Source organism: Notamacropus eugenii, chromosome 6 (genome assembly GCF_028372415.1).
Source record: "Notamacropus eugenii isolate mMacEug1 chromosome 6, mMacEug1.pri_v2, whole genome shotgun sequence".
Taxonomy (NCBI): domain Eukaryota; kingdom Metazoa; phylum Chordata; class Mammalia; order Diprotodontia; family Macropodidae; genus Notamacropus; species Notamacropus eugenii.
The window spans coordinates 192,851,167-192,863,898 of record NC_092877.1 but is presented as its reverse complement, the minus strand read 5'-3'; the positions used below and the strand labels follow the sequence as shown (position 1 = coordinate 192,863,898).

Genomic DNA, 12,732 nt, shown 5'->3' with positions numbered 1-12,732 from the left:
ATTTGGTTCTAGTGATGGATATTGACTGTGAATCAGGTACCTTTAGAGCAAACCTGCATTTTTTGGCAATAAGGTTGGGCAGCAGATAGGCTAAAATGGAGACTAACTAACAATGGTTGGTTGCTACAGGTGAGGAGACAAACAAGAGAATGCACAGTGATGACCCTACATTTTTTGTAGGTCACCTGAAGTCCCTTGGTGGGCCTCAAGTGGTCTGCAGGCCGAATGCGGTGCAGGCCCGCTTTAGACCAACTGCACTTACATTCTGTCCAGTGCTAGAGGCTAAAATAGTAATGATGACATCAGCAACAAAACAGTTGTAGAGTGATTACAGGAAATCAGTAAGTCCTGTAAGGAACATGAAAGCACGGCCCCTTTCATTTTGCCAGCTCTGGGTGCCAAAATGGGACTTTGATGGTTTTCATGTGGGACACACAATTACAGGTCAAAATCTTTCATTAAAGACCAGAGATCCACTGGAAAGGGATCTTGAAAATATCTTTCATTGAATCGGTCATCAAATGTGAACAATGGAAAGGATATGGGAGACTGTCTTGTCCAACCCCCACTCCCGTTCCACACATGAGGAAATCGATGTACAGAAATGTGAAGTGATTTGCTCATGGTCTCATTATAAAAGAGCTGGGATTCTAACCTAAGGTTCTCCAATTCTGGGATTTTTCTAACATACTGGTCTCTCTCCTAAGATAGCGTAAAGTACCCAGGAAAGCACTTTTGATTACCTTTCTTCAGCGGCATGCTAATTTATAAAGTATTTCAATCAGGCAAACTTTAAAAGATTTAAGGGCTAGAGGATACATCAATTGATTACAAAGTACTATTTGTACTATTGTACTGCATATCTTTGTGCCCAAGCTGAAGAAACTGTGCAGTAATAAAAATCGCATCAGTTTTAGGGTTAGAAGACCTGCCTTGATTCCTGAGAAACCTTAGGCAAGGCATTTTACCTGCACTGATCTAAATTTTCTCATCTATAAGACAATGGGGTTAGAGTAGATCCTAGGTTCATATATTTAGAGCTGGAAGGGATCATAGCGAGCATGTAGTCTGACCCTGTTGAATTACAGAGGAAGAAATTGTCAACCTAAGAGGAAAAATAAATCACCTAAGGTTGCATAGGTTGCAAGATACAGGAGGTAAGGTTTGAATCCAGATTCTCTAGTCATTCTACCACGTTGATTTTGTTTAAGACTGAAGAACATAGTTCTTCATACATACAAATGCATACATGCACACATATATGTATATGTACACAAATGTATGTGTCATGATAGAAAGACGTCATGGGAATAAGAATATATATACGTACACACATACATATACATGTACGTATACACATACACATATGGGGGGAAATTCAATCACCGTGTAGTTGTATTTTCTTTCCTTCTTGCTAGTCTATGGTATTTGACATCAATTTGAAAGTAGAAATAACATATGAAAGTATGTACAGAAATGCTACATTATACGAAAATTTTGAAATTAGTTTTATCTCTTACCAGGTTAAATGCAGTTCTATATATGCATGTATATGTATACATGTACGTTCACATATATGTACACATCCTAGTGTAAATGATTTTTTATGAAATTATTTTACATGTTAAATCTACATATATATGCATATATGTATGTATGCATGTGTGTAAATATAATTTTTGTATTTTAAATACTTTTAGAGGAGCAACTCTTGACCTAGTGCCGTACCTTCAAGATAGTGTTCATTCAAGAAGTATCTATTGAATGAATAGATTTGCAGGCCATGTATACGTAAGTAGCTAGACTGATTTCTGAAACACACCTCACTTACTGGCTAATTTAACAGTTCTGCTGAACTGTAGTGATATTCTTGTAAAGAGAGAATATCTCACCTTCCAGTAGTGTGATGCAGGACTCATGCTTATTTGTTAAAGAGACAGAACCATTTAAGAGATGAATGGGCTTCTAATAAGCAGCAGAGACTGCTATAAAGATAGAAACTAAAGGAGCATTTCTATCATGGGTGGATGCTATTTATGACTTGACTCTACAATGCTGCTTATTTAGTGTCTTACCTCACATATATCTTGAGGCAGCAAACAAAATATGATGGAGGAGCTGCTCAGGTTTGGTTTGGAGGAAACTAAATCTGAAAACATTAATATTAGCATGCTGGGAGAAGACATGATTTTTTAATCTTCTCTTAACCCTTTTGTGCCAGAAAATTTTAGCTTCTATAAATAAAACCTTGCCTTTAAATACAGAAAACCTAAAGCTTGGGAAAATAAAAGAGGATATCTGTAACACTACCAACAATTCATGCCATTAGTATTGGGCAAGGAAAAAAAAATCAGACAATACTCTACTTACAGTTACTTGATGGACATGTCACAATATTAAATTATTACTTTAGCCTAGATGATTCAAATTTATAATAGCAGTTTCTAGTCCCTCAGATCAATTGTTCTACAGATAGAATGCAGTTAATAATGCTTATGTGCTATTCAAGATTTTTTTTAATGTGAGTATACATAAAAGATGTCAAATTTTAAATGAGTGTATTATAATCCAAGCTATGGAAACACTGTAGAAAAAAGGATGAGGTTTTTATCAATAAAACTGAAAAACAAGGAAAATTACAAAAAGGAATGTCTTAAAGAAAAACTTTAATGGAACTCTTTATTTCTTAGTGTTGCTCGTACATACTCGTAAGAAGCTGTCCAAGGATCCATTCTCCATGTATTCTGTGACAATCATGACTGGTTTACCTGAAATATATGTAAAAATGATTAAATGTCTTTCTCAGATGTCAGAGGACATAACAATACATTATGTATTTTTGAAAAATATATCTGAAACTCAGTTAACAGGATCTAAAACTTTGAAGCTCTCAAATCAACGCCTCCCCTGCCTCCTCCCCCCCCCCCCATTTTACAAATGAAGTACTGAGGCCCAGAGATATTAAGTAACATGCCCAAGGTCTGAGATTATAAATGGCAGAACTGAGATTTAAACTCTGGTCCTCCGACTTCAAATCCAGTACTCTTTACCAGCGCCCTTTAGTGTTAGTCATTATCTGACTGGACAGGTTAACAGCATCAATGACAATACAGATTCATTAAATATACAATAATCCAAGGTCTTAACTTTTACTGTGTAATTTCTAACTTAAACTTATTATTAAATCTGTTAACAAGTTTCAAAAGAAATAAAATAAAGAATACAGTGGGAAACTGATTAAAGTTTCATCTCTTTTCCTCTCCCCTGTAGAGGTGTTAATGAGCCCTGAAATGATCAGAAGGAAGGCTTAAGAAGGGACATAAGAAGAACAGGGACTGTTCCAACAAGCCCCAAGATGATTATCAGTCCCTGAATTTAAAAGACTAGCTTAGACTTATGAAAATATTTTTAAAGCACTCTGTAAAGTTTGACTTTCATCTACTTGATCTCATATAATTATACATTAAGAGGTAGAGGTAACTTTAGAAGCCGACTAGTCCGACCCTTTTATTTTGCAGCTAAGTTAACTGAGACCCAGAGGTTGTATCAGAGCCATGATCCAAACGGGGGACAGGAGTGGGGACAGGAGTCCTTTGTCTTTAAATGCAAAACTTTCCACCGTGCTACACGGCCTTCCGAATAAATCACTATTAAAGATATATATAAAATGATACTGATATGTACATATCTATATAATCCATATATATATACACCACAGTGATTTAGTCATTATATGTGAGAGAGAGAGAGAGAGAGAGAGAGAGAGAGAGAGAGAGAGAGAGAGAGAGAGAGAGAGAGAGAGAGAGACTCTTGATAACATCATTTGGGTTTTTTTTTCTTTTTTCTTATCAAAGATATGAGTGTTTTGCCATTTTCTTCTCCAGATTATTTTGCAAATAAGGAAACTGAGGCAAAAAGTGTTAAGTGACTTGTAAAATGTCATACAACGAGTAAGTTTCTGAGGCTAGATTTGACCTGAGAAAGATTAGACTTCCTGACTCCTGGCCTGGCACTCCGACTACTGCACTATCTGGCTGCCCTGATTGTGTGTGTGTGTATGTGTGTGTGTGTGTGTGTGTGTGTGTGTGATTTTTTTTTAAGTTAACCCAAAAGGCAATGGAAACCCACATGCTGGATATAAGAAGGTTATATGTTATCGATGTGTCTTTCACACTAGACAGGGATAAGCAACTGGAAAAAGATATGAGCTGGTCTGTATAAGAGCAATAAATAACAAATGAACAGCCTACTATTGCATATAACCATTAAATTTTAATCAGAAGGCATTTAGCATATTGGTTAGATCTTCTGTGGAGGACTGGAATAACTGAATGAAGGAAATGACACATTCAGGGAAGTTCAGAGGTGTATAATTAAGGCTTTAACTGATTACATTTCTACTTGTGTGTATACATACATATACATCTAGTAACACAGTGTAGTCACGACAGATGTCATCCAATATTCAAAAGAGCTTTCCAGAAAAATTTCTATCCATAGTATCACTGTTGGATAATGAAATGAAAGTAGCCAAAGAAGTCAGGGGACTTAGACGATCATTTACACCACATCGACTGTCCACTGGGCATTGTGCTAAGTGCTTTACAGATATTATCTCATTTGATCCTCAAAATAACCCGGGGGGGGGGAATGCTATCGTTATACCCATTTAACCGTTAAGGAAACTGAGGCAGGCAGAGCTTAATTGACTTGTCAAAGATCACATAGCCAGTAAGGTTGAGGCTGGAGGTACAAACAGAATATTAACTAAGGGGACTGAATAAGAAAAGAATTTTTCTGCCTACTGTCTCCATTTTTCTCCAAAGCAAATTCATACTTTATATGAGAAGGAAATAATTTCAGAAGCAGAGAGAAACATGCCAGAGAGCAGAGGCAGCATTAGCCTTATTTGCTTGAGCTACTGGCCCTGATACCATAATCATCAAAACTACTGCAGACATTAGAATTCTACCAAATGGAATTATTCATATTTTGGGGACCATCTAGAATCTGATTTCCCTATTGCAATGGGTAAGTTCTAGAAGGTCTTTTAGAAAGAGACCTAAAACCACAGAATTTCTTTTCTCTAGAATTATAACTGATTTCATCTGAGAGTCAGAAGACATGTGCTCTAGTTTTGCCACTAGTAACTGTCACACTCAACTAGTCACTAAACCTCTTTAGGTTTTCTGATTCTAACCTATAAAATAAAGGAAATAGATTATATGATCTCCAAATACTCTTTCTGATCTAAGCAATGTTTTTTTTTTTTTTTTTAAATTTGGTTGCAGGTCTTTCTGTTTACTTTGAGAGAGAGGATAGATGATGTGTGCACAAGAGATGAGCAAGGTAGGAAAGAAGGAAAAACGGAATTGAACAATCATTTCATAATTCATGGTGACTTTCCCAAATTTTCAAAAATTAAAGCAATTCTGTAATAAGGGAAAAAATTAAAAAAGATTTGTTCTTTTGTTACCTCAGAAAATTAAGAATTGTGAACCATCCATATGGTATACTTGTCCCAATGTTTCTATTTCTTCATGAATCTCGAATTGCTGTTCTGCTGCCTCATTTCTTTTTTCTATATTTTTAATCATCATAAGTGATAATGGTCATGAATGACATGAATTATAAACTTAGGACCTCAAAGATAATACTTAATTCACTAAGTAAACTGAATCTCTCCAAAGAAAGAGGAAACAACCACTTTTTTTCCCATTCCATAAAAATTCTCCCTTTGACAATGCATACACAGCAATCAATGAATGTATCCATATAAATTACAGTAAAGAAACAGAATTACTCATAATTCTTGTTTAATCGTAGCACCTGACTGTCCTATTTTAACTGGTGAGGTCTAGAAGGCCTTTTAATGCTATGAAACTATGGAATTCTTGACTCCTATCACTGCAACTGACCTCACCGTACTCAGGAAGGAAAGTAAAATGTGTATCTTCCTCTTGGCATTTGATCTCTCTTAGATTGTTTATTAAGCCTTGTAGACAGATCTCAGAGAAAGCTAATAGTTAATACATATACATGGATATTATATTTACATACATATGTATATACACATGTATATGTAATATATGTATACATGCTTGTATGTGTGCTTTTACATCATTTTATTTAATATATTAGATACACTATTTTATTAGAGAAGAATCTATAAATCCAGAAAACTCTGATAGTTGGAAATTTTATCAATATAAATATCTATCTTTCGACATATATATATATATGCATATGTACATGCATACATGTGTGTGCGATTTTCTGCATTGTGCCTTTGCTAATAAAATAGCTGGATTATTAATGTGCTTTAAGAATCGAAACCTCTGAAGAAAATAGTAATACATTTGCCTTATGTAATCAACACTCAATTATACATAGGTCATTACTGAGTTTGCACAATACCTAAACTCTTTGCATATATATATGCATGTATGTTGATGTTATCATACACATATATGCATACACATACACACACACATATATATACATATACATATACATATATGTATATATATATATATATATATATACACATATACAAATATCCTTGTAAGTACATACAAACACACACATTTTCCCTTCCTGGCTCTGAGATTTTTAATTGTTTCATTTTTCCAACCTGTGCATCCAAAACATATTTTTCACCATTGTCTAAGAGTCAGCAACCAGATTCTGATAGAAATGGGAGGAAAAGAAATTACAAGGAATCTGTCTTTAGTTTCAGTACTTTAATAGTTCTTGTGAACTATTGATAACGAAATCAATTAAGTTCTAGGGAAATCAATTAAGTTTTAGATTTCTCAAAAAATCATGTGACTTGCTGGAAAAAAATCTACCCCATTTTTTGGTATCACCTCTTTTCATAAAACTATACCCTTTCTTACTTTCCCAAAAGTCTAGTCCATGGAGTTTTTTGGACTATCCTCATCTGTCACCCTAATGTTCAGATACACCTAGCTCCTTATTACTCAACATATTTAGATATGATTCTTCGTTCAATTGTTTACATTTGTCCTTGTATTTTTTTTTTTCAGTACGGAGTTAGCCTCCTGGGGTTGGAGACGGGGGAGATAAGTCTTCTCTTGGCAGTACTGTGACTATCCATTAGAATTCTGTATATAGTGGACATTTACTCAACGCTGTTAGTAGGTTTGGACTGAAATGGATCCCAATCAACACAAATTGTCAGTGACAAGTTTAGAACATAAATCACTAATTTTTATTCACATTGATGACTAGATAAATGATTCAACTTCCATAATTAAGAGTAAGAACACTACATTAATCTATTATACTCAATTCAGTGGCTTAGTAAAGACCACCAAAACCACTGAACTTTCTATTCTAAATTCTAAATTCTAAAGCTCTATTCTAGAGCTGAAAGAATGAGAGGTTAAAAAAAAGAAGTCAGGGGATTTCATATTTAGCATGATATATTTATCCTCAGTCTTCTCTATCAATCTTTTTTTTTTCATAATAAGGAAGTTTGAGACAAAATGATTTACTGTTGAGGTCAGAAAGAATGAAAGATTTTCTTATGTGGAAGCCCTCGACTATCTGCTTATTAAATGTAGGTTTTTTGCTTATATAAAAATTATTTTCACTCAGTCACTTCAAAATAACTTATAAATTCCTAATTACCATTTCAAAACTCCAAATGGGAACCAACTACAAACTACCCCCTTTAGCATCGGAAATTAACATCTCTTTCCTCAAAAGACAGAAAAATCCAACTTTACAATCCATAAAAAGCAGAGTAATGCATGAGAATAATAAAGAGAGAAAAAAGGAAAAATAATACCGTCAGGCAGTTGAATGCTCTTATCATGTAATTCGGCCAAAGCTAGTATCAAGAAAGCACAAAGAGGAATGAAACTGACAAAGTCAGTGAGGAGGGAGTAATTCAGAAATGTGCTTCTGAACCCCACCATAAAGATGGCTGCACAGATCTCCTGCTTTATTTTACTTTGCTTTCGAGTTATATTAGTTGATTCATAAATTTATTTTTACTGAAATATTTTATAAGAAGACTAAGCCAAATTCTCATTGTGTGAGTATCCAATAAAATCACTGTAAAACATGACAAACATCTTTCTCAAGCTGCTTTTCTCAAGGCATTCTCTCTCTCAAGATCTTACATCAAGTTGGTTAATAATTGCCACATTTTTCAAAACGTAAAATGCAGGACAATAACATCAACAGCTAGCTAATTACTCATTCTTCCTCCATCACTCCAGCTTAGAATTAATCAGTATTTATTTTTAGTTTGTACCATAACAAATAATATCTTAATCTGTATATAGCACTTTGAGGTAAACAAAGCACACTCCTCACAACCACCTTATGAGAAAGGTAATTCTAGTATTATAAAGTCATTTTTTATGTATGAGGGAATTGAGGCTCAAAGGATTTAAGTGTCTTGCCCAATGACAGAAAACTGTGAGAGACAGGAGAATACTAAATAACTACAGATCTTCTTTCCCTTAGCCACAGTATCTGTCTAAAATAAGATGTCATCTTATTTTATGTGTATTTTACAACTACACTTGAGGATCTCTGATGGCAGGGACGATGCTTTCTATCATGTTGTATTCCTTAGCCCAGTACACATAAGCTATCTGATAAATGTTTAGGAAACCAAAATGTAGTGGAAATGAGCACTGGGTCTGGAGTCAATAGAGTTTTGTTTGAATGTTTGCTCTGCTGCTTGCTGTGTGAATCTTGCTGTTTGTGTGAGCTTGAGCAAATTATGTGATCTCTGGAGCTTAATTTCCACACCCGTAATTAAAAGGGTGGGCAAATAGGTGGAGCAATGGATAGAATGCCAGGCTTACAGTCAAGAAGATTCTTCTTCCTGAGTTCAAATGAGACACTTATTAGTTGTGTGACCCTTGGCAAGTCACTTACCTTTGTTTGCCTCAGTTTCCTTATCTGGAAATGAGCTGGAGAAGGAAATGGCAAATTACTCCAGTAGCTTTGCCAAGAAAAACCCAACTGGGATCAAGAAGAGCTGGACATGACTGAAATGACTGAACAACAACACTGCCAAAGAATATAATGTATGCTAGATATGAATGTGTGAAAGAAATGTTATTTAGGAAAACCTGCAACAAAACTATTTTTCATGGAATTAATTGCTGTGTAAGAAATTGTAGAGAAAACAAATGAAAACTTCCAACATTTAAAAATAACATCTCTGTCTTATTTAACCTCCTATATGCGGAATGCATTTTATTCATTAAGTTACAAAGTATGCAGTAAGAAACACATGTTCCATATAACTTTTAAGGAACGTTCTACACTCATTCATCAAAAATGCAACCATTAATACATGATAACAACTTATGTCAACGGTGTTTCTAAAATTTATTATACTAACAGGCTACACATTTCTGTAAATTATTAGTGAACTAAGCAGCACATGTGTGTTGGCTATTAAGAGCATTGCCTAGAAAGCACCCTTGAGACCCATGCAGAAGACAAGTTTAGAAAGGAAGAAATATGAAACAAGGGACTAATGTAGCACTGTAACAAAAGAATGATATCTTATTCAAGCAGTGTACCCCATCACATCTGCAGTAAGTAGTGTAAGGTATGTTCAACCAACCCAATGCCCAGATCTCTTATGTAAAGTATATACATTAAAAGTTTAGGCAAGATATGTTATATGATAGGAAGGCACCTTGAAGGATTTTGGAAATGTAAAGTTACTGCTAAGCAACCACATTTTTTCCTTTTATTTTCCCAATAAAAATCCAAGGATTAAAAGCCCCAGTAATCTCTTTCAAAGTAAAGTCTTCAATTTATTTGATGAAAAAATGAGTAGATACTACAATTGGGAAGGTACTTAATTCAAGCAGAGTAAGAAAACTGCTGCAATAATCATTTAAAGGAATATATTTGTGTGCATATCTATATCTATCTATCTATCTACAAACAGATATTCTTATTTTGGGGGATACTTGATTTAGAGAAGATAATGCATCTCCCACTTCTTGTTTTTTCTGAAGGTCAGAGGCTGTTTCTGCCTATTTTTGTTAAAAGGAAACATGAACATTTATATTGAAGACCTTTGAGACAGAAACCCTACTATTAAAATTGTTAATAGCCCAGCTGGAACTAAGCCAAGAATATAATGATTAAATAAAGAACTTGCTTACACTGACTTGCAAAAGAGACATGATTAGACTTAGTGTCTCAAAGAATATTTTTTCGAGTATGCAATTAGAGCAATGATAAGCAGAACTGCCCATGCTGAAAGAAAAGGCTGGAGCGTCTGAATAAGGGAGGCAGTTAAAGGGAGATAGTGAGAGTGAGCGCGAAAGTGAGAGATAGAGAAAGAGAGAGACATAAACAAAGAGAGAGAGAGAAAGACAGATAGACAGACAAAAAGATAGAGACTGAGAAATCCCTCACTCGTCAATTGGAGACTGGGTACTAAAAATTAACCAGTGTAAAAGACCTCTTCATTTCCCAATTCTGGCACTATCACTTTGTAGTGTAGGTGGAAAGCCTAAATATGAAATCCTGGTTTCTTCATGGACTCTGCGTCATTTACTTAACTATGTCCTTAAAAGGGGCCTCATCTGTAAAATGATCATGAGGATATTTATATTACCTGTATACTATCATCCAAAGGCTATCTTGAAAAAACAAACTTTTATGAATTTTGAAGTAAAATATGAATGTGAATTATTAGTAATTGTTTCTTCATCCCATTCACCACCTTCGCTATTGTTTTGTTTGCTTATTTGTTCACTATACAGCTCTCAATCAGGTTGTGATTCTTTCGGCTTTCTATAAACGATACCATGGTCTTTGCAAAGAAAGAAAAACTTAGGGTTGGGTAAAAGAACGTGTTTTGGTTATAAAACATTACTTTTCTTCACTATTAAATGTACCATGCTAGCCTCATTCGAAGTCATTTCTTTTTACTCCCAGATGTTATAGTGTGCCAGACTAATAGCTCTTAAATCCTCCTCTAAGAGAGTTCACAAACTTAATCCTGGGTCTGGAACCCTATTATGTTTGCAACATATAAGATTGCTGGGATTTATATAGACAGATTTGGCAGACCTTATACACTTCTTTGGCCAGGGAGATATATCAAATGCAGGGTTCTTACTTGAAGAATAAGTCATTTGTAATCTATATGAGTTTGTTACAAGATCACCATGAATATGGTGTTTTTTCATATGTTACTTACAATTTATATCACTCCTTTTTTTTCTCTTCCTATGTTTGTGGTTGGTTCTAAGAATTTCCTTCATTTACTATAAGCATTTTATCTTTCCTAGAAGGGTCACTTCAGAAGAACTAAGAGCAACTTAGACACAGGGGTTACTGCTTAGTCTTGCTTGGATAAAGGAAATGGAAATCCCCACATAATGACTTTCTTTCCAAAATACATTATTCTGGAGAGAAAGAACTCTATTATCTAATTAAATTTAATACGGTAAGTTAATTTGCCAATGAAATTATCCTATACCCTATGGAAACATTTATAAATACTGCCTAACTCTAGCAGAAGGTGAATCACCCACAGCAAGAAAACCCTGAAAAACTATTTTGATGCCACAGGTGGTAAAGGGAGTGAAATCTGGACCTGTATTTCCTAGATCATTCATCAAGGTGTGTAACTGCCTCTCTGAACATGCAGAAATTCAAAAGTAAACATTTAACATTGTGCTCAAAACTACCATTCTTAGGGCATGACTGAATCAGAGTATTTTACCCTCAAATAAGCAGCCTCACTGTTGCTGTCCATAGTCTCCTTATACTCTGGATGAAGTGTTAAAACAAAATGAATGAAAGTGTTACAAGTCAGGCTTCAATGATCCAGCTGAATTCCATACACTAACCTACCCACACTATTATAAAGGGAAATGTAAAGACTGCAATTCTGTAAAGAATTTCCAGTAAGAAAACAAAATTCATTGAAATGTGCTAAGAAATGCCGATAAAGGGGAACAAAAATGACAATGATCACTAGGCCAATTGAGATATATGACGAGTAATACAAATATACACACAAATACAAACATTTGCATGAATAAAATAATTTGTAATGTTTGCTGCCCATATATTATTAAAATGTAGAAGGAATTAATTGTTCCCTAAAGGGCATCAAAGTCTTTGCCAGCCTCTCCTTCAATGGAAAGAATTTTCTAATAATGAGGTTTGCCTAGAGTGAAGTTAGGTAGGTCAGTGGATAGAGTGGCAGGCCTAGAGTAAGAAAGACTCATCTTCCCAGAGTTCTGTGTTGGTCTCAGACACTTACTAGGTGTGTGACATTAAGCAAGTCACTTAACCCTGTTTGCCTCAATTCCTCATCTGTAAAATGAGCTGGGGAAGGAAGTGACAAAACCACTCCAGTATGTTTGCCAAGAAAACTCCAGAAAGGATCACAGAGAGTTGGATGTGACTGAAATGACTACCCAACAACAGCTTGCCTAGACAATTAGGGCTTTAAACCAAGGAAGACCCTTGAACTTTTACGCAACTAGAGTATATACCCTGTATATTTTGATTGAAACTGGAGCCAGCCGAGGTACTCCCACAATCAACTCAAAGGAACCCCTCTGAATCAGGTAAGGCAAACCCTAAGCAGGAAGAACAGTTTGGAAAGTATGGAAAGCAGGGTCAGTGCTTCTGAAAGGAATCCTAAAACCTTTCTTGGACCCTTAAAATTCTCTCCCACACTAGCTCATACTTTGG

At 35.1% G+C, this 12,732-nt stretch overlaps 1 protein-coding gene across 4 annotated transcripts in view; it reads right to left on the bottom strand.

The window, feature by feature from the left end:
* Window positions 1-12,732, bottom strand: part of EPHA3 (EPH receptor A3) — a 419,590-nt gene that overhangs the window by 56,479 nt on the left and 350,379 nt on the right. For all 4 annotated transcript variants that reach the window (XM_072621658.1, XM_072621661.1, XM_072621659.1 and 1 more), the window contains exon 12: window positions 2,707-2,768. In XM_072621658.1, coding sequence (XP_072477759.1) covers window positions 2,707-2,768 — 62 coding nt within the window. The remainder of the gene's footprint in view (window positions 1-2,706; window positions 2,769-12,732) is intronic.